A 25,077-nucleotide genomic window follows, 5' to 3' on the forward strand; every position below is an offset into this window, starting at 1 on the left:
TGCGTCAGTATAAAAAATATTTCTATATGACAACTTATCGACCTGTCAAAAGGGTTAAGAAATGGAACGTTGTCTTGGAGACAGAAGTGCACGAAGTTATTGAATTTCGGAATTAAAATTATAAATTTTAATATAATATATTTGTGAGTTATAGTTGCTTTGGCATAACAGGCATATTATATAGTAAGATATTTATTAGCGTTTTTAGATTTTTAATGTTACTAATTTTATTATATCACTTCTATCTCTGCGATGGACTTTAGAATCGATTACCAATAACAAATATTCAACTTTTAAATAGGCACAAAATGATTTCTTGAAACTTGGATTGTGCTGTGGTTCTGGTTCTAGCTCTGTATATGCTTTAATCATGTTGTTTACGCCAATTTACATAGCTATGACTTTTATAAAAACTTGGCGTATCAGATCGTTCAGGGCCCGACTACTGGAGTTCCTGAGCGGAAACACAAGTGTTGCTTTTTGCAAAGTACCGGAGAATGCTGTAGGTAAGTTTACCACACCCTCACGATGTGAATACACTGATAAAGGTTATTTAATAAAATTCGTTGTGTTATTTGTAAGGTTTGTCTGCCTGTAGCTTTTTGATTTCGGTAATTAACATATTTGACGTTATAAACTTGCATTTAACCAACTGAAAATATTTTCAGAAACTCCAACATTAAGTTCAAAGCTTTGTACCAATCCAAAAAATGCATACCTATGTGATTTGCTGGATTATACGAACACTACAAGAATTTGCAGTATGAAACCGACACAGTGTATAGAGATTGGTGACTGGGTGGCATGTAGTGGAGGCATGCCCTTGGGGTCTGGTGATACAGAGAGTCCGGACACTGATATGGATGTGGAAGTATTGTTTGAATGTGAAATGGAACCACATGATCTAAGTTCTTACCAGGATATAAGTTATGTAAGGTTCCAGATAAATATACTTTTTATTTCAATTGTACCTACATCACAGTGTGTGGAGTGTGGACATTGTAGTACACTTTTAAATGTACAACAATGTTTACAATCCTCTCTGTTCTACTGTTACTTAATTGTTAATTTACCAGAATATCTACTGATGCAAATAGTTTGATAAATTATTTTCTGCTTTCAATTACTTTTAAAATAGTTGCTACATATATATTTATTATACTACTAAATATATTTTTTAAATTTTTCAGCTAGAAAACATGGGCCAGCCAGTAGCTTGGAAAGCCGGCTCACACTTGGCTATAGTTTTGAAGACTAATATTGAAAATTTAAGCATCATTGGGTTTAATTTTGTTGGTGGTGAATTTGTCATAGATCACAATTTACCTGTTGTGAGAGTTCAAAGTTAGTATATATATTATTTAATTCATTTTTCTCTGTACTCTTTATATTAACCCAATTATAATTTAGCATGACATGTGGTTCTGCCCTAGAGGAATAGTACCGCTTCAAATCTTCCTGTAGAAGTTGTATGAGTTCAAATTCAAATCATTTATTCAGAAATTAGACCTTCACAGGCTTCTCGTAAAATTTTATATTTATAGTTATTTCTCACAAACTACAAACTACTGGCATTTCGGAACAACCAATGCTGAGAAGAAATGCCGAAAGAAACTCATTTAAACAGTGTTGGTCCCTATCATGCCAGATCGGCTTACCATTATTGTTTCTTACAATGTTTTTTTTTTGCCTAATAATATATATGAGTGTAATATGAGGTAACCGAGCGACACATAGCCTTGGCAGCCGATGGGCATCAATAGTATTCCCAAAGAGGGTTGACTTCAGGCAGGCGGATGGATATGAAATCACAGCCAAATCTTTAAATTTTATTTTTACACTGACCCCAGGCTTCGCGCCATCACCTGCGACACGCAAGCGGGACCGCGCTAAGATGAGAAAATCTTCATTAATAAAAATATTTCATGTTTTAGCTGTCCAATTATCTGGCGAACCAAACAAAGCTAGTGATCCGTCAATGAGAAGTTTGAGAAGTGACATTCAATACAGTCTGAAAAGCCCATTCAATGAGTTCCAGTGGCAAGTGCACGCTGCTCTTCTCAGAAAACTTTCCAAGGTTGTAGACATAAAGTCGGAAATGAGAAATGGCATAGAAATTAATGGTAGTCACGACCTCACTCTGGATGTGCCGCCTAGCAAAAGAATAACTTTAGCTGATGTTAGTGTTAATACTACCAAATCTCTCACAGCGTCAGCTGAAGAAGATGACAAGTCCATAGAACTTAATACTAATGTAGAAGCCTCACAAAAATCACCTGAAAAAACTGTAAGTACACCAGAAAAATTCATACAAGACACTCCAGAACTGATAATCGAAAGGGTTGAGAAGAAATTAGAAAGGACTCCAGAAAAGAAAAAAGAAACAGATGATAATGATTTAGTTATTGAGAATGTGACTGTGGAAATACAACATAATATAACACCAAAGAAATCAAGTTTAAAACTAGATTTAAAGAAGGGCACTAGTCAATTGTCGACGTCATTGTTAAACATATCTAGTCAAATTAAATCGGTGACTACTCATAAAAGAATAGTGAGTAGGACAGACCCAAAGAAGTCCCAGCCGCTAGAATTATTTCCACAGATCAAAGAAGACAGCCAGAAGGCCTCTTCATCTCAACAGGGTACGCCAAAGTCTGCAAAATGTTCCCGTCCACTAGTCAATACGAAATCGCCAAATGTGGTGATATATTCAGATAGTGTAGCAGCTCGAGATAATCTCGAGGCATCGCTTAGGAAAGTTTTGGATTGTGAAAGGTTTGTATTTTATTACATTGTCAATCACTCACTTTATTGTCATATCATCCACGACATCAATCAAGTACTTCTGCCATGTGGGAACAAAATGAAATTTGTTTATTTGAAACAATACAAAAGAATAAATACATGTTCCGTTTGAACACCATAACCAGACATTTGTTCCCTACGTAATTTGCCGTAAATACTTCTTAACTATTACCAACTAGAGCGACTTAGGGTTAATTGCACCAGTCAACTTTGACGTTAACTTTAACCTGCGCGAAAAAACGTACGACATTTTGTCTAAACGCCAACGGTGCACAGGTCAACGTCAGAATTGGCTGGTTCAACTCACCCTTAATGACTGATTGACTTTATATATTTGTACCCATAGATACACACTGTATAGCGTGAGCCGCGAGTCCCTAGAGACGGGGGCGTGGCGCGGTAGGGCCGCGCTGGTGGCGGTGGCGGGGAGCGTGGGCCGCGTCGCGCCGCTGCTGCTGGCGCACTTGCTGGCCGGCGGCCGTCTGCTGGCGCTCTGTTCTGATCTGCTGCACACTGTACTGCCGTATTATAAGACTGCCGAGGTAATGTATTTTTCACTGTACTCTAAGACGGCGGTTTCGTGTGACTAACGCCGCCATCACATTTTTGTCGATTAAAAAATATCACAGGAGATTTGGCTACACTAGATAAAGGATTTTCTTAGATAGTATTATGGTTTCAAATTCAAATTTTGGTGGCCGCCGTCTTCTTGGAAGTGTGGCAGGCTTATTGATGGAAATGTAATTAAATAGTGATATATTGCTAGCGGCTATGGCCTACGAGAAGAATCTCTAGTTTAACTATAGCCCTTGATTGACATTTACAATCTGCCCGGAAAAAGCAACTGGCAATACGTTCCGCATAGATATATACTATATGTAATGCCGGCTATATACGACGACACAGTTTACCGATTTTTGGGCGGCGGTATACATTTTTTACGGTTTTTTAATTGCAAATATTAATTAGCTCTCATACAAACTCATGCATTCGCATCCGCATCAGTCTGATAGTGTGTAGCGGCCATAAGATATGTAGAAAATTTATTAATTTTAAAATGTGTATCTATCTCTGTCTATTTTCAGGTACGAGAAAATGAAGTGGTACAATTTTCATTCGACAGATGGCAGTCTGTGAAAATGAAGCACCATATATTTTGTTACCAAGCTTCGCCGGCTAAAAAGCAATTTTCCACAGAAAATGATAGACAGTAAGTAACTTAAATTCAAAAAGACTTTGATTTTACTTTCGTGTTCTATAAATATTTTACATAATAATGTATAGGTTGATTAATTTTCAACAAATCCAGCAACAAAATAAGTACTGTGAAGATTGTTTGCATGTTAGGGCTCGTAAGAAATATTATTAATTTTATTTCTTACTACAACAATGTTTAATGTATTTTCAGAGCAAGTCAGGAAAATAATATGTATCGGTATGCAATTTTATGACTTGAATTAATAGTTGCTATTTTTCATTTCAGGATAGTGCATATTTCGTTTATATTAGTTTACAATTAATGTAGGATACTACCCATAACTAACTTATATTATTTCGCCTAAGTAGTGGGCATGTACTTTAAACATATTTATTATCATTATTATTATATAATGTTACGGCTAAAACCCAAGTGCGAAAAAGGGCCTCCCGGCCCCCTTCGCCCCCACCCCTCTGCGCCCCTGAACTCCGCAGGCGAGGACTCATTTATGCGGTTTATCCATAGTTGTGACCGAGTGAGATCCGCAAGCCGCACTTTGGGGTTTAGCCGTCACATATACTATATCTAATATACACAACATGGCTTACGCATGCAATATTTTTATGAGACTTATGTCACTTTAAAAACCTTAAATATTTAGAGTAATTTCTCTGCACTAATGTACCATGAAAATAATATAGGTATGTACTTATGTATTATTTTGGTCTTTATTTAATTTATTTAATTATACAGAATTATTAGCATGCATTATGTTATGTATGCCTTACGGGACTTTCCCCAACACAATATAATGTAATTACATTTTCGTCTACAAAGTTCCAAGAATTACTAGGTATTTTTATTGTTCGCATTATAATATGGACAAAAATAGCGACCGTACGTTTGCTTTTAGGGCGTTCCTTGGGACATCAGCACATAAACTATTTATATAAATTATAAGTAATTGGACTGCTGTGTCATTATCTTCATCATTAAACATTTCACTCAATCTTTAGTATTTTTGTACAATATTAATACATGATGCAGTATGGAATAGACCCACTGCAGGTTGCTAAAAATACCTACATGTTGCTAAAAAAGTGAAGCCGACCTGGTTTTAGACTCTTTTTGTTAATTACTTATAATGTTTCATAGTTTTATTTGTAAAGTTACAACAAAGAAGCCATTTTATTTTTATAATAGGGTGGTTTTCAGAGCGATTCGATGCGGTCGCGCTGTCATTACAATCCGTTAATTTTCTTGAGCAAGGAAGGAATCATTTTCAAAATCAATCATTTATAAAATTTAAATTATCACATTACAGATTACCTAATACTTTTAAAGTTAGATACTAAAACTAATTGTTTTCTTTGTTAAAATTTGAAATATTGCAATGTGGCAGGGGTCGAATCGCTCTGAGAACCACCCAATAACAGCGGCCTCTTAGCGATCAGCATAGAGCTATGTACCATGTTACAATGGTGAATTGTGACATTCCAATAGAAAAGGGACCTTATTATTATAGGAGAAAGGCGCTTAAGACGTTTCACTTGCTTATTTTTATTATAGACTAGTGGTCTGTCCCGGCTTAACTCGGATAAAACCATAGTGAATTACACCCAAACCTTCATCTTGAGTCACTATCTATTTAAAATACCAGACAACAGACAGCGGGAAGTGACTTTTTATACGATGTAGTGACGCTTTTAACATGGAACGTCACAATTTTTGATGAGTTTGTAAACTTGTAGGCCGTCAAAGTACACGGGTCACCCAGGCCACGAGCTGGACATTCAGATCCTCGCTTCTGAAGAGACCTGGCGCACACCCTCGCTTCTGCAAGCCACGGACCTCACCAACAGCGGACAAGCTATATTCTCACAGGTTATAATTACAGGAAAACTCTCTCTCAACTTCCCGTGTTCCTGGTTATATTATGAGCTACTCGAAAGCCCAAAGTTCGTGTAAAAAAATAACTAAATTATTTTTAAAATTAGGCTATGATTTTACAACCAACTGCCTGACATCAACCCTCAAAATTTTGCCAAAGAATATATGTATGTTGCATTTATGCTAATAGTTTGTAGCTTTGGCAAATATTACTTAATTTAAAATATGGCGCGTAAAAGTGCCTGTGAAGGTGTAATTTCTGAATAAATTAATTGATATGTCTCCAGATCCACCTGGAAGCGGACCCGTGCGACTACCTCGGCGAGGAGGGTATGAAAAGCAACGAGGCGCGAATAGAGATCCTCCACAAGATAATGGGAGATATTCTCGGCCTCCACGTGCGGAACCCTCATGAGCTCAACGAGGTGGAGTTCACTAGGGGATTCTTCCTGGGGAACCATGTGGTGAGTTCACGTTGATTGTGTCGCAAGCATCGCCATCATAGTAGATTGCTGACCGTAGACGTTTATATTACGAAAAAATATCCTCCATATCTCTCTAATGAATTTTTACTCTTACTAATTCTTACTAATTTAATGTTTACTCGAATAGTTCTTACTCTAAAACTCAAACGTATGATTTTTCGCGAAAGTAAAATAGGTCATTTTACTATGTAAATATAAACGTCTATGTATTAAGAAATAGTCAGAAACTTTAGGACAGTAACTTGTGATTGTGATTACTGCATATTAGATGTATGAGTAACACATTTCTACTGCACCGCTCCCACTCGGCTAAATGACGTTCATTGAAAAGTGAGCTTTAAGTCTTCCCCTGTAGACATATTTTACATTGACAAATAATTAGCGGACTGCAATTTGCTGCCAATGTAAAGTATGTCTACAGGGGACGATTTAAAGCTCACTTTTCAATTAATGTCATCTTGTCGGGTGAGACCGATGCGGTAGAAGTGTGCTATGACTTTTACTCAAAGAATATATAGTCTGACCAGTCACACTTAAAAATTAAGTATATTTCTTTTTTTTTAATATAAAATTAGAATATAAAGTGAAATATCTCGCTAAATAACATGATTTATATTTGACTGAACTAATCCTTATTGTATTTATCAAAAAAAAGAATCATTCCTTTTTGTTGTTTTTAATATTTGTAAAATATTTTTTTTTATAAATGAACAATATTTTGTTATATATTTATATAATATATAGATGAAAATTAAACTACTGAGCAGACTATTTGGGTTTGAACATAGGTAGTTAGGTAGAAGCTTCTAGATACACCGTCATCTGATCATCACCATCAGCAGTGACTACGATACTGACATCACAAGCACTATGTATTCTAGTGACATACATATTATACGGCACAGTACACGATACAGTATTTTGGTTTGAATACTATGCTTTTAGATATCGCTATAATTTTATTTTACTCAATTTTTTTAAGTGAAATAAATAAAATGTTTTAACATTTTATTTTCTATTTTATTTTATTATTTTATTTGTTGGTAAACATATTATTAATATAATATTCTCTGTCCTATATTTATTTTACACCCCACTTCCCAGTGCGTATGTACCTACGTACATACGAACAAATGAAACGCAAATATCCAAATATTGCTGCATTGCACACGTTTCAAATATTTACAAATGTCAAAGAAAACATAGTGCTGTGTCATTGAAAATTCGTCCTTAGGGTGTAGAAAATAAAGTGACATTTAGGATGTTGTTCAGGCGGCGTGGCCGTCGGGCGGCGCGGGCCACCTGACGGTGTGATCGCGGGTGAGCTTCGCGTTTGCAAACTTTATGTACATGGCTTGATATAACGATGTTTCGAATGTGAGCGAGCGAAAACGATGCAACGTTTATTTCCTCGCTCACACTTGAAACATCTCAGATTTTTTATATTTTTAAATAATTGATTATGCATTCTTACTTACGGCACTTGCTTCAAATAATTCTCGCTTGGTACACTTGCTGTTATATGGCTTACTGCAATGTTATACCTATGTGCTTTTTGTGAAAACAATGCCACACAATGTAAACGCGCACAGATTTTAGTAAATGGAATAATTCTATATGGATTTTAAATTATATAAAACTTGCTTATGATTGAAGCAATACAATGTATATTTACAGTGTTGCATGATTTTCGTTATTCTTAATTTTTTTTAATATAATAAAAAACTATTGTCATACGCCCTTGGTTTTTATTTTTTATTAAGTCAAATATATGTACCTATGTAAAACCATTATACAAAATCTTGTGCTCTATAACTTGCTATTTTATTTTATTTTATTTTAAAGTTCTGGATTCGAATATTTTACCGATGTCAATAGGTTTACAGGCAATGTAGACACGCTAGTGACTAGAGTGTAAAAAATAACGTCATCATCATATTTCTTTGGTAAAAATGTCAGATAACTTCTTGCAAGTTTAGCCTTTTCCCGTTAGGAAATGCACTAAGGTCTTAGTGCTTAGTGCGAGCATTTGTTGGTAATCATCTGGTCGCATGTAGGCGAACTTCGATTACTACGCTGTTTACTTGCTTTTGGTAAAACGCACTCGCACTACGACCTTAGATTGTTTATTTATTTTATTTTCCGAGGTGTTAGAGCGAAATACAAGATATAGTATTAATGTTTCATTATATAAAATCTAATGGCACGACTTCGCTCACAATGACATAGACATATGGTTTTACTACATTAAAGAATTTATAATAGCAAAATATCACAATATTTCCAGGACAAATTAGCACTAATAGAGCGGTGGTGCCCGCCCACGGAGGACGGGAAGCGGGTTCAAAACCTCGGGAACCTTAACATCCAGTGGTGTCTCCGGGGAGAACCACCTATAGAACCACCCTCACTGAACTTCCTACCAGTCCACGTGTACGAATGCCCTGAACACTTTTCCACCGTCGAGTACTATGATGTGAGTATATATAAATAAATTATTAATAAATATAACGTTAACATTTTGATTAAGACGAACAAAATTAGTCAGGTCCATATTAGGTAGCCTGTGAAGCATTACAGAACTTGGATCAATAACGCCATCTGCATCAGTCATAGATCAACAAAAAAAAGGCCATCAGTCGTTCTGAGGTGGCGACATGCAATGGCGTGTACAACGCTTTATTATACCTTAATTTTTCAAATTTTACCTTTTTGTCTTAAATACTTTCCTTTTTATTCCAGAATTTAACGTCGAAGCAAGTGGGTCGCGTGCTGATATATGCGGACGTGGTGTCGACCACCATGTCGATGGTGGAGCGGCCGCTGTCGCACGGCGTGGGCGCAGTGGCGCGCCGCATGCTGGCGGGCCGCGGCCGCGCCGGCAACGCCTGGCTGGCTCCGCTCGGGCAAGCTGCCATCTCTCTCCAGGTAGAGCGTGCGAGCGAGGACGGAGTGGGCGGAGATAATGCTTTATTATTAACAAGAGATAAACTGTGAAAAAATATAAATTTTCCGGCCGGTTCGGTCTAATCTAGCTGAAGCAAAAAAGTGACAAGGCGCAATTTTTTTAGAACTTTTATACTATATTTCTTTGGTTACCTAATATATATTTTACTAGTGGCTCGTCCCAGTTTCGCTCGGGTAAAAGCAAAATAAAATATACATTTCGGAGGAAAACTTATTTTCTTCAGAATCATATTATCTATTGATGAAAACCATACAAAAATCCGACGGGTAAATTTTAAGTTTATCGCGTTTATACAAACTGACGCAACAGAGGGGACTTCTTTTTATAATATGTAAGGATATACCCTAATCCTAATTATTATACATGTGAATGTAAGTTTGTTTATCACGCTTTATCCACTTAACCAATCTTCTCGAATTTTTTCGTACACTTAGTTTTAACGAACACGAAGGATACATGATAACTTTCGTCCCGAAAAAATATGCCGTAAGAAATTCACGCGGGCGGAAGCTAGTATATCCCAACTAATATTACAAATGCTAAAGTAAGTTTGTTACTTCTTCACGCATTATCTACTGGACGGAGTGAAGGTCCGGGGCGCAGCTAGTAGACTGTAAAGTGAAATACGAATTGCAGCTGTGGATGAAGATGTCGGAGCTGATCCCGCTGGTGCAGCACAGCGCGGCGCTGGCGGCCGTGCGCGCCGTGCGTGCGCAGCCCGCGTATGAACATCTGGACCTCCGGTAACACCATTCGTCTTCATACTCGTACTCCTCATGGCTGAGGGTAGTGCTCATTACGTGGAATGTGGAATGAAACACACGCAACAACTTGGCATTATTAATGGAGTGTAAAAGGACATAGGGTACTTTTAATCCCGGAAAAATAATTGTAATTTCCGCGGGCTGAGCCTCGGGCAAAAGCTAATTGGCCAGGCTGGTATTAGTGGCTCAAACGCGTTGATACGATCACGCCAGAGGGCGCTCCCGGCTCACTAATGTCATCTACACGTCTTTATCGAAATCTTTTGTACTAACGGAAACTACTATATGTGTTTTTTAATATTGTGCAAAAAAATTTTAAAAGTGGTCGGCCCAGGCTTCAGACGCGTTTTTATAAAATATAAAAGTAGGATAATTAATAAAGTAATACAATTTTATCTTCTGAATTGCAGGTTGAAATGGCCCAACGACATTTATTACGGGCGCGAAGTGAAGATTGGCGGCAACCTCACACTAGCGAACTGTATGGGAGACGACGTCATTATAGTCACAGGTTAGTAATCGATTCATTAACTAAACGTTAGACGTAATAAAAAAATTACTTGAAGTGTAATCGATCTGGATTCAAAATCACATTCTCTTTCTCTCTCATCACAGCGTTTTCCCGGTTTCTTCTTTAGCCGTTGAGTATCGGAGCTCAGAAGGCATACAGCGAAACAATCAAATACGTAGCATTTTACTAACGTCCACTTGCTATGTCTTTTTCCCATATCGGTTAAAAAGAGAGAAAAATAAGAGAACTTTGACTTGAAGAGCTCAATGACGGCACCGCCAGCGGAAAAAAATAACCTATGACACTCTCCAGCTATCTCCATCCCAAAAATCCTCAATCTGTTACTCCGTTTTGACGTGAACGGACAAACATACACGTTCACATTTATAATTTTAGTATGGATAGTATGTACAAGTCCATTGACACGTATATCATCACAGGACATCACGCCACCTCTTGGGTTGCCCCTTCAAAAAATCTCATTGTAATGTTTTTCGCCAGGCACGGGCGTGAACATCACCAACAGCGTCCCCACCACATGCATCAACGACATAATTTCCGAACACAACGCCCGCCACGGCACCACCTTAGCTCCTCTCACGGTGGAGGGCTTCCTGGCGCGCTACTGCTCACAGCTGGAGCGGATACTGGACTACCTGCACAGTGAGGGCGGGGTGCAGGCGTTCCTGGAGCAGTATTACCAGTACTGGATGCATACGTGAGTAATAGATCCATACAGTTGTTCAACGACCTTGCTGAAGGTGAAACAGCCGCCAGCGTCGAAAATTCAGTCAGGGTTGTCACAAAATATAAAAACTCGATTCGATTATCTGTACAGCGATGGGTGCAGGCGTTTCTTGAGCATTAAATACTGTGTGGTATTGGATACATACATGAGTAGTAAAGAGATTCTCACAGTTGTACGAAGTCGAAATTCAGTTAGGGCTGTCACAAAATATGAAAAATGTGATACTCTATCATCGCGCGTATTTTGCGCCACTTATTACTAGTCGGCTGTTTGGAAGGCATCTAGATTTTCAGTACTTGATATATTTTGTTTTTGACATAAGTATAAGATTTTATTGGTTAGAAGAAGAAAGTAGTGAATTGATCTTCATTACCTCCCAGCGGCGAGCAGATCCGTGTGATCCAAGCAGGGTCGTCGACCCCCGTGCTCGGCACCGTGTGCGGCGTCGACAGCGCCGGCTGGCTGCTGGTCACCACGCCCACGGGCGAGCTGCGGCTGGCGCCCGACGGCAACACCTTCGACATCATGACCGGCCTCATCGCTCCCAAGCAGTGAGGAGTTAAGCTCGTGTGCAGCGATGCCGGCTCCGCTTGTTACTGCTGGTTGGTAGATACTGGAATAGTCTTAAGTCCTTTCAGCCGCTGTCGAAACTATCTTTTGTTGCCAGATGCGATCGAAGATCTAACAGGTCAGGTAATCACAGGAGTAGGCAATCGGAACAGAGTTTTATCCAGTCGCGTACGCGACAAGCGGCTAGTAGACACGCACTCGTGCGCTACATGCTAGTCTTAGTGTACTTACGAAAACTCAGATGTATGAAGCTTTGCTCCAGTTCCCTACTCCTGACTGACTTATGAACCTGTTTCACCAATTTTTGATTAAATATCATATTGTAATCTGAAAGCCAAATAACTTGATGTGATTGGCCAGTGAGCACGATCCAACTTGTAAATTAAAATGTATGTAAATTTAATGTTAACATTCCCACGCCAACTGTGACAGAATATGTTGCACTTCACATTGCACTGTACACCTATTTATATGACCATACTCTGTGGAATAAATAAACACAATTGTTAACGATAACTGTTCGATATGTTACATATAGATTATACGACATTTCATCAGCAAGCGGTGAAACAGGCTCTAATAATCTAAAATCTAAGTATATTATTTCAAAATCTTTAACAGTGCATGTGTATTGTTCAGAACTTGTACAAATCATTAGAAACTAATTTGATTATCAATACATATAATAAAACAGTAGAAAAATAATTCCTGTACATTGAATACATTAACATAAAAATAAAATTAGGCGATAGAGTCACAGCAACAGAGTAAGAATTTGAAAAAAAAATCGGTTTGTTTGTCTGTTCTTTGTACACGCTAATCTTCGGAACTACTGGACGGATTTGAATGAAACTTTTTTGTTATATAGCTATTAAGCCTGGGCAACATATAGGGTATTAATTTTTTTGAAAACTGGAACACCTGATGGAGAACAATGATGGTACAGCTAAACTATAGGAAATATTGAAATGACACCTTAATAAAAGTTATTCAGCCTGAGGAGTATTTTCTATTGAGATGTAAAAATCGAAGATCTGGAACATCTGATGTAGACCTATGATGGTACAGCTAAATTATTAGGGTATATAGAAATGTGACGACTTAACGAAACTGTTCAGTCTGATGAGCATTTTTAGTAGAGGTATAAAAATCGAAGATCTGGAACACCTGATGTAGACCTATGATGGTACAGCTAAACTATAAGAAACATAGAAATGACGCTCTAATAAAAGTTGTTCAGTCTGATGAGCATTTTCTGTTTAGGTATAAAAATCGAAGATCTGGAACACCTGAAGAAGAGTCATAATAGTTCAGCTAAACGTTAGAAAATAGACTTTTTCAGTCTGATGAGCATCTTCTGTATGTATAGGTATCGTTACATTTGTCTGTACAATTAAATTTCTCTAATAATTTTGACTCCTTACCTAAAATTGTTCGGCCACGCGAACGAAGTCGCAGGCATCAGCTAGTATATAATATAATACGGGTCACACTCCAAATAATGTGTTTGTATTCACAAACGTTTCACACACCATATGCGTACAAAAGACGGAAATACATTCCTTTCAGTCGCTCTTAAAGTGTGTGAAATGTCATTTGTTTTTAAATGTTATTGGTCCTTCTACAAAATACATAAAAAGATGTTCTCATCTTTGCGTGAAAATACATAATATTCCCTTCTTTATTATAGTATAGAGACTACCTATATCGAAGATAATTGTTTGATTTTAAAGCCATGCAATGTGTAAATGAATAAACACGATTTAATTGTGATATGTAGTATGTATCTAAGTTGTTGACAAAACACGAGGAAAATAAAATAGATTTTTATTTTTATGGAATAGGCTGTTGTAGAAATCTTGAGTTACTATATGAACAAGGATTTATTGTTATATATTTTAGATATAGAAGCGCACACACAATACAATACTACTACATCCATAAATCGCCCCAAAACATCGATCAAACCATGCCTTATTAAAAGTACATAAAATTACTGGTGCCACTCGCTCAAAATACTTCAAATTCGTAGCCAATAGCGGACTAGGATGGCATTGGTTTCTACGATTGATTGACCGAAATATTTTATTGGCTGGAACATTTTCGCGCGATGTGATGATGATTTATGTATGGTAGTGGTATTGTACATAGTTTGGCTTTGTTTAGTCGTTGTTAAATTACCTAGACTTCAATTTACATTATAAATAAAATTTGTACTAAAATTCGAATTTCTAGAAGTAGAAATTAAAATGAATAAATAATTGTAGAAAACACAAATATAACTAAATGTTTAATTTACAATATTGCAATAAAATACGCGTCATGCAAGGCTCCATTCGTGTATTCTAAAAATATGAGAACGATATTTAGACAATTTTGATGCAATTTCACCGTCATTTAAGAAATGTATCTAAATAACTGTTTAGGTATTTGAAAGTTGGTACATTATCTCGGTAAGTCTTTGTATCGAAATACACTTTAAAAACAATATACCTATTTAAATAATGTAACCGGTGCTAATAACCCGGTCAAACAATTGTTTATCTATTATGTCTCGATTCTCGCGATCGACGGGTTTAATTTGCAATGTGCAAAGATTTTGATTTTTAAGGTGAATATTTCAATAGAAAGATAATATGTCAAGATTGTATACCTTTTAAATGCCTAAACAAACGGGGTATAGTTGTGCTTTTTCATGGCGCAAGGATTTAGATTTCATTATAAGTACAGGTATATTCTATAAACGCCAGCACCGTAGTCATAAAATATATGAGTGGAGCCTTTTGTGTTCAGTAGATAACGAACAAGATGGTTCATCTGGAGGTTGTACTTAGACGAGAATTATCTAATCTAGTTGTGTTAAGTAGGATACGTCAGCAACGACACTGCCAGTGCCCTATATCGTATCGTTAGTTCTGACATAGATGGGTTTGCGTCGGACTGTTTGGAAAGAAAATACTGGGAAGAAACCGGGTAAACCCATCTATGATTCTGACCATATTTATGAGAAATCCGTTCACTTATTAATCTTAGGATAGTACTTTCTTTTCTCGCACAGTGGCGCCCTGCTTCAAAAGTATTGGAAAATATGTAAAACTTTCAAAAGTAGATAAAACGGAGATTCATTTATTTAATAAGGTGTGCAAAACAGGTTACAGATTGTGAAAATTGTTAACAATGATCTTTGTTTTTTTTAAATATGTATTAAAGTAACAAAGTAAAAAGAAGAATCTCTGCAATTTTCTACTCGTAACTGTGTTGATACACCAATCTCGTAAAACAAGTGTTGTTTATATATAAAGTTTATATACAGACGAGGACGCTACTGGCCAGGAATTGAGGTTATTCATTATCTGAAGTGTTTAGTAATTGTTACGATCGAATTGATATCGAACGCGAAACACTTTATCACTTAAATAGCCGCTATGAGCTGGTGTCCTTTGAAAAGGCATATGTGAACGTTTGTGTTTGCATACATGTTTGTTAGCATAAATGTCTTTGTGTGAGGTCTAACCGATAAAAGTTTCGCATTCGAATCAAGCAGTCAAATAATAGATTATTGTAATTTATTTATTCTGAACCACATTCTAAAATTTTTATTGTTGTCAATTAATTCGCAAATAAATACTTTGTAAAATTATACGGGATTAAGAGTCTCATGAAATATCTTTTTGGTGTTCAATTACAAATACAATACTGTTTACCGTTACTTATATAATATCTTAGTGATTCTACTTGCCAATCTATTATAGTGGGCAAATATATTTTATAATAATGTAAAACTGTTAAACATTTTCAATTCTCAAAACAGATAGTAGCTTTTAGAAAAATATATTATTTTATATAGTCGTTGCGTGTTACAATCAAGAGAAATATAGATACGCTTTTAAATTTTTGCCCTTATATAAGTTTTTCGTGTATCGGAAAATGTGCCTAACTGTGTATGCCATAGCGCATTCTACTGAATAGATAAATATATATAGATAGGTTGTTATTTTAAGTAGATAATTGTAGTTTGTTTCATAGCTGTACTATTTATATTTTCGATGGTTGTCGATTTACATTTCGCTGTGTTATTAGGGTATTTAGTCAATGGTTTGTAGGTTGAAGGGTGATAAGTTATGAAATTTGAAAACACCTTTAGATTGCTTATTTCTATAATTATAAAATAATGACACCAAATATTTCAGAAATAATTTTATTAAATATAAATTAATATTTTCTCGTACATTGGCTATCAAAGCAAACCATTAACATTAATGTCGTAAGTACGATAACTTAAAAATAATTTAAATATTTGTATCTTAAAATTTCGGATTCACGAATTGTTGTAATTTAAACTAAAACTATTAAAATCTAGTCATCTTTTGGTGTTGTGTCGTGTTACGTTGATTCGGTGATGGAGTCTCAAATGTTATACAATTTCTTGTTACACAATACTCTTGTTGTATTCATGTCCTCTATTAAATATTTCAGAATATTTTTGTTATTTGTTATTTCACCCAAATCAAAATTAAATAATTTCGCAATTACGTTCTGAATCATAAATTACATGAGTTATATAGAAAGTAAGAAACAAATATTGTACTCATTAAATTACAATTTAGTCGTACTAATTCTCAAACATCGCTCAAGCATCTAACTTAAAATTATCATTTCACTTCTTCCACACAACACAAACAATAATCTACCTCACTTCTACAGACTGTCTATTAAAAGTAGAAAATAAATGAGAGTGCTAATCCTTTTACTGGGTGAATATAAACTCATCTTTTCTACTCTATTTGGTATTGCATTAGCAAAAAAAAGTAGTTCGTTAAAAATCCGTTTTCTATTATTTATTAACAGACCTTACGTTTTCTATTATTTATTAAGAGATGAGCTTAAGAAATCCATCATGGGTTCCAAGCGATGAGTTTCTCTAGCTTTTATCGGCCGGTAAATTGACCTATATTCGTCGGCATCTAAATTGTTCTAAATCGATTGAAACCTGATTGTTATCAGTAGGGCAAAGATTTTTGCACAATTTGGGGAATCGATCATGGGCTCCAAGCGATGAGTTTCCCCACTCATCAGGCAGAAAATTACCTATATTCATCGGCATTTTCAAAAGCCACTTTAAAGCTGGGGACTCCGGATGTCCCCGTGTCAGATAGTATGAAGAGTGAGCCGGCCATCGGCTCCTGCGTGAGGAACTCGTCGTCCAGATTCCGGCGCGAGGTGGTGATGATGAGCTGGTCCAGCTCTGGCCCCGCCCACCCCACGGAGCTCACCGCCGTCACTGGCAGATCGTAGGATTCGATCAAACGTCTCGAGTCTGGATCGATGCGAATTATCTGAAATAAATTTGTTTTTGTGATTGCCCTATGTCATTTGGAGTTTGAGGTTTCTTAAAAATTGCCACGAAAGAAGTTCCCGCCCCTACATCCACTGACAACAACAACGTGCGGCCATTCTGTTATTTTCATATATTGTCGCTCTCTATATATATGTGTTTTACCGATTCCGTGTCTCAAAATAAAAACTAATCCATATGGGATCATTCTGATGTCTATGAGAATTTATCACCAAATGTTTGTTCTTACCGTCCCCCCAAACATTAATGCCACCCACAACATGCCATCTCTGTCTATAGTCATGCCGTCAGGTATGGCCTTATTGTATCCATATTCTGTAATATCCAGTACAGTGCGACGTCTACCTGAAAATTTGAAGTAAATAATAAAACATACTTTATAATAATAATAATGAAAATAATAATATTATTAATATTGTACTTTCATAATAATCAAATTATCTTAATTTAGAGCGCGTAGATCGACCATCACTGTTACAAAAACTCGCGCCTAAAAGGCCTCAGATGTATGTAACTTTTAACCATAAAATTGAAATGTTAACATTCTCAGGTCCAATAAAAAACTTATTGACAAACCTATAGTTTACATTCTTCCCATAAATATGCGATCGGACTAGTCAAAGAACAAAATAACTCACTGATTTGTCCCCTTTCCAAGTGAAAGTCGAACGCCTCGATCTTCCTAGTGGGCGAGTCTATGTAGTACAGCACGGAGTTGTTGAGAGACCAGACGAGTCCATTGGAGATGGTGACAGGTTTCAGCTGCACACGCGGCAAGAAGTCCGGCTGCTCGAATTTGTACAGCGAGCCCTGGTCAGGCGCCACCTCGTGGCCGTTCTGGGAACCTTTTGTACCTTTAAGAAAAAAATAAACTTATTTACTAACATAAAATCAAATGTGGTTTATGGTATAGGACGGCGAACGAGCACGGGTCACTGGTCATCACAGGAGACAAAACAATATCTACATTCCAAGATTACTCTCGAACCCATTTGGAAATGCTCTTGTGCCTTTTAACTGTGAACAGGTAGAGCAGGAACAACAAGTCTCAAAAACAAAGGTTAATATTTGGTCAACGAAATTGTCGCGCCATGCATCGCGCGCAATCGCATGATGCATTGAAAAAAATTATGACCGTGAAGCAAATAAATATACCGCAAAAATGCACATGTCTTAATTGTTCTAAATCGATTAACTGATCGTTATCAGTAGGGCGATTTAAAGCTATTTGCACAATCATAAATATTACAGACAAATATTACCTTTTTATTCATATTATATATAAAATTGTTTACGTTTCCTAATGTCAATAACTTTCCAAATAAAGGTATTACCAGCCCAGAGTCTACCGAGCGCGTCAGCCTTCCCCTCGTTCAGAATGTTGTCGGGCAGGCCCTGGTCCACCAGCGCTACCAGCCGCAAGCCAGCTCGCCCCGGGACCTCCCAGTCCAGCACGTATAGCTCCGCCCGCACGCCCAGCAACACGCGGTTGCTGTTCTGAATGGGTATCACGAAGTTCACTTCCCCGTGATCTGGGGAGTAAAATGTGGATTGATAAACTTTTTTATTGCTCCATTAATGTAGGAGTAATGACTCCTAATACACAAATTGTGACAAAATTATTTATTTAAGCTACGATTAAATATTTCAGTCATAAAATGTAATCGTAAATGAAATTTCTTCCAACCAACTTATGATTGAAAAAGAAGTGAACAGAAGAGTGAGGTTGGTAGGAGCTAACGTGAGATAACGTTAGCTCCTACCAACCTCACTCTTACAGGATGGACAGAACCCAGTTTGGATAGACCAAGATTAGCTTTAGGTCTGAAAGTGACGTACATAAGAAGACAAATCTTACCGATATGCCGTCTTATATGTTTCCCAGTGACATAATCGAGAACGTGGACGTTTTGGTTGAGGACGTCCACCCAATATAACAGATTGCGGTCCGGATCACACACCGGACTCTCAGCGTGCTTGAACGTCACATTTGTGAAGGAAAACGTCGTGTAACTGATAGAAGGCTCCTCGACTATTAAAGGCTCTATTCTGCGATTCTTAATTCTGTTTAGAAGCGAATGAAATTTCTGAAATCATATTTTAGTATGTAGAAGTTTTATGAAGATCGTTTGATGGTATCATCAAATACCCAAAGTAACCTGGATACTAAGTGTCATGACTATGTGTTACTACTGTGACCTCAAAACTCCCTTTTTATCTAAAGGTTGTCAGCCTGGTATTTCTTTAAACAGTACGCAGCCTAATTGTCAAATTGATATTACATCGGGACAATTTACCCTACACGTTTATAATATTAGTATAATGGGAATTCGTACTCACTCTTCTTCTTATACGACATGTCACACCTAATAAATAAGACGATAAAAACAACACTACTAAAAAATATTTTCCGAGCATTTTATAGGAAGAAATTGCGAATTTCGCCAGCTGACTCGTATTTATAACCGCGGCTTCAATTAGTCTTCATTAATACCGTGCACACGTGAAACAAATTGGGGTAACGTTGAAGTCATAGGTATTACTGCACGCCCTAGTTTCATAGAATGACTCTAAGCTTTGGCACTCGGTATTAATTAAACACGTGTAGGTGACGTTCATGGTCAATAATCAAATTGGCGAATTTTTTTGTATCTTAAAAACCGAGGATGTTTGACGCCTTTGGAGAAAAGGCTATTGTGGAGATTTTTTCTTCTCCACATGCTCTGTTGGAGGCCCCAGTACACGTGGGGAAGAAAATTAGAAGTAATTTTAAGTAAATTTAATTGAAAATGTATAAACATTATTGACGGTCCATTAGTGGTACGAGAACAAAAGTACATAGGCACAGGAACTTAGCATTTCCCAGTAGTGGGAAAAAGATTGCTGTCAATGAAGATGATGATCTTGAATCAATTCTTTAATTTGCTTAAACAACAAACTGCGGTATAAAAACAAGTTTTAATATAAGTAGGTATTTAAGTTTATTTTTACAAAATGATTTTTACAATCTTTGTCCTACGTCCAGCCGTGCACTTCTCGAGGCTTGAGATGAAGATGAAGATACAAGCTTAAGAGCCTGTTCACCGTTTGCTGACAAAGTATCAGATAGCCGTAATATAACATATCATACAATTTTAACGCTATCTATTAGCGTTAAAATTGTTTTTTAACAAGCGTTGGCCAATCACATCAAGCAGATTTATCTAGCAGTTCTAGCAGTTCAGAAAGTGGTGAAACAGACTCTTAAACAGCATTATAGATATGTAATATTTTAATATTCATTAGCATCGTGGAATTTGAAATAATTGGGTGACAACCCGCGTCGGCCGGTGCCGCGGATGGTAAAGATGGCGCCGGCAAAGGGTTCATTGGGGGCGGTGAGGCTTTTCCCGGTGGTGATAAACAGCTCGTCCAAGTTGGGTCCCCCCCACTGCAGGGAGGTGGTGCGGGACACTGGTAACTTGTACGCGTAGATCACCGTGCGCTTGTTAGGGTCTATGTGCAAGATCTATAAAGAAATCAGATAGTATACAAATTCAAATATATTTATTGCAAGTCTACAGCCAAGTCAGTAGCTTCTCGTCCCACTTGAAACTTGTCGCAGGGACGAGATTAATTCGAATTTTATTAATACCCAACACGGCCCATATTTTCTTTGAAATGAGACAAGTAAGGCACATTGACGTAATTTAGTAAGACCAGATTTACATATCTAAACATTTAATAAACTGCATGTATAAAGAAAAAAATACTTATAAAATACAACTTTACTTCTTGCTGCACTCGAAAAGTAAATTTTCTTCCGTCCCTCCGCACGTGAAGCAGATAAATTCCTTTCACAAACCAAAAGCACGACAAGATAAACTTTAGAGACTCACTGTTCCTGCGAACATGATGGCCACCCATAAGTCTCCCTGGTCGTCAATGGTCATGCCATCAGGGATGGGCTCGCCCTCGTAGCCGTGCTCCTCAATGTCCAGTATGAGGCGCTGTCTACCTGCGCCCACATTATTGAAAAAACGTAAAGAATATACATTGTTTTGTTTATCTATTTGACGCAGTGTCAACTTAATTGTAATTTTAGCTACTGAATTGTTGGTAAAACAGCTCGTATTATAAAATGGTACTCGTCGGCAAACTGACTCATACATAAATTTCATCTGTTGTTACCCCACCTTTGTGTTTGTTATAAAATGAACGTGCGAGCGATGTGATGACTCAGTCTTATATCTGGCGTCGTGCGGTGCCGTCGTGTTCTTTCGTGATTATAAGTGAATTTGCTGTGTGGTCATGCAGTGAGACAACACTGCATAACTCTGTGTTACTTCAACAAATAAATAACTGCTGGTTGAATTAGCCCCTAGGTAAGTTCAACAATTATTTTATTAACCCCCGACGCAAATAGAGGGGTGTTATAAGTTTGACCGCTAAGTGTGTGTGCCTGTGTACGTGGCACCGTAGCTCATCAACGGGTGAACCGATTTGGATGCGTTATTTTAATTTGATGGCTAATTTTTATGCGGTGGTTCTTAGATATGTTTGATCAAAATCGGTTCAGCCATTCAAAAGGTGTAGCGAAATGAAAACAACTAAACGAACTCAACTAGACTAAATTTTCTAACATATAGGTACATATAGATAAATATAATACGCACTATGATATTATCCCAATCCCTATTAACTATTATAAATGCGAAAGTACGGAAGGACAGATAGGGTACTGTTCATCCCGGAAAAAAAATATTGTTTCCGTGGGATTTGCAAAAAACCTGTATTCTATTATAGGTGGCGCTAAATGCAAAAAAAAATAATCTTTGCGATAAAAACCTAGATGGCGCTGTGTGTATTTTAAGTGCACTGTGAATATTTCCCATAGCGCATTTAAAATACACGCAGCGCAATCTCAATCCCAGTTTAACACGAAGAAAAAACCGTTCCCGGGGGAATTTAAGCGGAGCGAAGCCGCGGATAAAAAGCTAGTGGTTAGTATCGTAATGAAAATTTGGTTTTCATGCTTCGCCACAGTTCATTTCATCAAAAATCGAACGTGTGAACAATAAACTTCATCCTGAAGTCAATGAATTTTAAAACTTGCCATTTTCACGACGAATTTTTGACAAACTACTTTTGTACCGCTAGTTTCGTAGGATTAACTCTTGAATAACAGTTGTGAAATACTTACTTATCTCCCCCTTCTGTGGGTCGTACTCGAAGGACACAATCTTCTTGGTATGAGAGTCGATGTAGTAGAGTATGGAGTCGTTGAGTGCCCAAGTCAAGCCGTTGGAGATGGAAACGGGCCGGAGTTGAACTCGAGGTTGACTCATGGATGCCTGCTCGAAGCTGTATAGTGTGGCCTTATCCGGGTACACGTAGTCGTCCAACTGGGGGCCTTTGGTTCCTAAATGCATAATTCAACATTTACATATCTGTCAAAAAAGTGAAAATCAAGAAAAGTGAAGGTCAATAAGAGGATTGACGTTAGACAAATAAGTCAATCTTTACAATTTAAAGGTTTATTTTCTACGCGACCCCGGGCTTAGGGCGCCACAGGCGTGAATGTAACAGGGAACACCAAGATTATAGAGAGAATCAGTTACCAGCCCAGAAGCGTCCTTCAGTGTCTGCCTTGCCCTCGTTAATGACGTTATCAGGCAGGCCCTGGTCCACGGTGACCAGCAACCGCAGCGCTTTGTCTCCCATCACGTCCCAGTCCAGCAGATACAGCGAGGAGCGCACAGCCACCAGCAAGCGAGAGCTGCCCGCTACTAGCGCCACCACGTTCACTTGCCCGTAATCTATAATCAAAACATTATTGTTTTTAGTAAGTACTGAATATCCATTGTCATGCTTTAACGGCTAAACCGCTAGTCCGATTTTGATGAAATTTGGATTACGTAATTAATGACGAATTTAGTAATGGCGCACTGTGAGTGGAATTGCGGGCAATATCTAGCTATTGCCCGCAATTCTTAGTAGTTTTCTTTCTATGTGGGACATTTTTTTATATTTTTTCCTTCTTTGCAAATGAAGAGTGGTTTCGTAAAAACTGACGTAATAGTAACTATCAATAGATATTTACTTTTTATCTTTTACTCTTATTTTACTTTCTATTTATATTTTATACCAACAGTGCAATAAACTTGCTGTCAAAGCGTGCAAAAAAGCGATTTCGCTTTTGTATTCAACGTACTTCACGGTAACATCCATAGATAAAGATATGTAACATCGCTTAAGGATTCGAAATAAAACTGAATAAATTTACTTAGTTACTTCTCGCTATTTACATTGTTGTTTTTTTAATATGAAAGGATAAAAATGGAAATGTAGTTCTTATAATAAGTAGTTGATTTTCCTCTGCACAGAGTGCACATGTGCATGCTTTGCACGATTACCAGAACAGTCAATAACAAACCCACGAATGTTTATGTCTAGTAGTATGTTAATTTTGAAAACAAATGCCTTGAGAACGTGTAGGTTACCATAAAGGGAAACGTTTAAATCTTTCGGAAAATTTGGCCAAGGAGTTTCTTTTCAATGCTATATTTTTATTTTATACATTCTAATTTGAAAAAATAATAATGTATGAAATAAAAATATATCGATAAAAGAACCCCTTGGTTTTCTAAAAAACATGTATTTTAGAATTTGCCTCTGTATGTTTTGGTATGGGTCTAATCATGCAATTTTTGACCCACTTACCACTAACTAACTTTTGGGAATTTGGTATTATTTTGTTCAGCGCCTATATCTATAAGTATTATATTATATCCCACTTCTGGTTATTGGACGGCCGCCGTGAACAAAAAGGTACATCGATAGTGATGGTGATGAAACTATGTAAATAGTCTTGGAATATTTAAATACTTACTGATATGTTTCGTTTCGATTTTCCCCGTGGAGTAATGTAGACGATGCACGTTTTGTTGATGGACGTCGACGAACAACAGTGAGTTGGTCTTCGGATCCCACACGGGGCTCTCCGCGTGCGAGAAGATGGCTGGCTTGTCGGGGTACTGTTCCGACGACACCTAACACAATTTATTTATCAGAAAAAGGTGAAACAGACCCTAATTTTTAATACATGTTGTAGATTTATCATTTATTTACGAGTAAAAAATATATAGGCATTTTTTGAACAGTTGAAGATTTTCAATTTATAAACTTGCGGTTATGAAACTTTTAAAACAATAATGACTAAGATCAAATTCGAAAAAAAGAATTAGTACTAGTACATATGTTTAGTAAACTTACCATTGATATTTTATAATTTTCATTTACTTTACTACTACTCCTGTAATGTTTTTTCTTACACGTGACACTGGTAAAACACAACAAAATTAAAATGTAACTTATCATGGTGGCTGTATGACGGGAAAAGGTACACTAAATTGATTACTTTATAAAACATTAATTAAAACAAAATGTGGTGTCGGTACAGTCTGCAACCGGTTTTGTTTCCGTCGCACTGGGAAATAAAACTAACCGTATTCGCGGATAGGGAAAATAGGCGATTGTTCAAAAAACAACTTTATCTCGAAGGCAAATCTATTGCATCCGGAAGTATTTTTCGCATGATTTTGCAAGCATGCATCATCAATACTAAATTACAAAATGACAAGTGTCTTAATTTTTTGTAATTTATAAAAGATACATATTTATAGTTCGCCATAGGATAAAATTTTATTATCATCTTATGTCGCAGAAAGCATTTTCTCAATTTGCGTGTCTAAAGCCCTGGACCACGTCTCGTCTCAACATATACCCTTGATGGAATTT

The 25,077-nt window shown here is 37.0% G+C and overlaps 3 protein-coding genes across 8 annotated transcripts; 1 reads left to right on the forward strand and 2 right to left on the reverse strand.

Moving 5' to 3' along the window:
- Window positions 1-38: 38 nt before the first annotated feature.
- On the forward strand, window positions 39-16,422 carry Hcs (Holocarboxylase synthetase). Of its 4 annotated transcripts, none has more exons than XM_053759625.1 (16): window positions 39-506; window positions 669-931; window positions 1,191-1,344; window positions 1,935-2,778; window positions 3,155-3,350; window positions 3,894-4,018; window positions 4,217-4,243; window positions 5,758-5,890; window positions 6,184-6,360; window positions 8,669-8,857; window positions 9,124-9,309; window positions 9,986-10,092; window positions 10,524-10,624; window positions 11,126-11,342; window positions 11,753-11,974; window positions 13,084-16,422. In XM_053759625.1, exons 1-15 carry the CDS (start codon window positions 371-373, stop codon window positions 11,925-11,927), a joined length of 3,030 nt encoding a protein of 1,009 aa, XP_053615600.1. In that variant the 5' UTR covers window positions 39-370; the 3' UTR covers window positions 11,928-11,974; window positions 13,084-16,422. The 4 variants fall into 4 exon arrangements, with proteins under 4 accessions (XP_053615600.1, XP_053615601.1, XP_064292647.1 ...); XM_053759626.1 differs by having other exon boundaries at window positions 13,206-16,422; XM_064436577.1 differs by having other exon boundaries at window positions 11,753-16,422.
- Window positions 16,125-19,844, reverse strand: LOC128678228 (regucalcin-like). Of its 2 annotated transcripts, XM_053759629.2 has the most exons (6): window positions 19,639-19,844; window positions 19,157-19,385; window positions 18,633-18,830; window positions 17,937-18,152; window positions 17,528-17,643; window positions 16,125-17,278 (listed from the first exon to the last, which is right to left on the reverse strand). In XM_053759629.2, exons 1-6 carry the CDS (start codon window positions 19,714-19,716, stop codon window positions 17,027-17,029), a joined length of 1,089 nt encoding a protein of 362 aa, XP_053615604.1. In that variant the 5' UTR covers window positions 19,717-19,844; the 3' UTR covers window positions 16,125-17,026. The 2 variants fall into 2 exon arrangements, with proteins under 2 accessions (XP_053615604.1, XP_053615605.1); XM_053759630.2 differs by lacking the exon at window positions 19,157-19,385 and having other exon boundaries at window positions 19,639-19,737.
- A 389-nt stretch (window positions 19,845-20,233) lies between these two features.
- Window positions 20,234-24,805, reverse strand: LOC128678230 (regucalcin-like). Of its 2 annotated transcripts, none has more exons than XM_053759631.2 (6): window positions 24,553-24,805; window positions 24,170-24,329; window positions 22,899-23,096; window positions 22,480-22,699; window positions 21,177-21,300; window positions 20,234-20,806 (listed from the first exon to the last, which is right to left on the reverse strand). In XM_053759631.2, the coding sequence occupies exons 1-6, from the start codon at window positions 24,655-24,657 to the stop codon at window positions 20,570-20,572; spliced, it is 1,044 nt and encodes a 347-aa protein (XP_053615606.1). In that variant the 5' UTR covers window positions 24,658-24,805; the 3' UTR covers window positions 20,234-20,569. The 2 variants fall into 2 exon arrangements, with proteins under 2 accessions (XP_053615606.1, XP_053615607.1); XM_053759632.2 differs by having other exon boundaries at window positions 20,247-20,806; window positions 21,177-21,295; window positions 22,481-22,699; window positions 24,553-24,798.
- Between the last annotated feature and the right edge of the window lie 272 nt (window positions 24,806-25,077).

The sequence above is a fragment of the Plodia interpunctella genome, chromosome 19, assembly GCF_027563975.2.
Source record: "Plodia interpunctella isolate USDA-ARS_2022_Savannah chromosome 19, ilPloInte3.2, whole genome shotgun sequence".
In the NCBI taxonomy this organism is placed as follows: Eukaryota; Metazoa; Arthropoda; class Insecta; order Lepidoptera; family Pyralidae; genus Plodia; species Plodia interpunctella.

Bases quoted from the DNA above. Each gene is read 5' to 3' on its own strand.
- Hcs (XM_064436577.1), top strand. From the start codon at position 371: ATGTTGTTTACGCCAATTTACATAGCTATGACTTTTATAAAAACTTGG. The intron at 2,779-3,154 runs GTTTGTATTTTA...TTGTACCCATAG, and splicing joins AAAGTTTTGGATTGTGAAAG to ATACACACTGTATAGCGTGA. The intron at 10,093-10,523 runs GTAACACCATTC...TCTGAATTGCAG, and splicing joins TATGAACATCTGGACCTCCG to GTTGAAATGGCCCAACGACA.
- LOC128678228 (XM_053759629.2), bottom strand. From the start codon at position 19,716: ATGCTCGGAAAATATTTTTTAGTAGTGTTGTTTTTATCGTCTTATTTA. The intron at 18,831-19,156 runs GTAAGATTTGTC...TTTACTCCCCAG, and splicing joins ACATATAAGACGGCATATCG to ATCACGGGGAAGTGAACTTC. The intron at 18,153-18,632 runs GTAATACCTTTA...TTTTTCTTAAAG, and splicing joins GCTCGGTAGACTCTGGGCTG to GTACAAAAGGTTCCCAGAAC.
- LOC128678230 (XM_053759631.2), bottom strand. From the start codon at position 24,657: ATGATAAGTTACATTTTAATTTTGTTGTGTTTTACCAGTGTCACGTGT. The intron at 23,097-24,169 runs GTAAGTATTTAA...TTTTGATTATAG, and splicing joins AATCGAAACGAAACATATCA to ATTACGGGCAAGTGAACGTG. The intron at 21,301-22,479 runs TAAGTATTTCAC...CAATAATGTGGG, and splicing joins CCACAGAAGGGGGAGATAAG to CGCAGGTAGACAGCGCCTCA.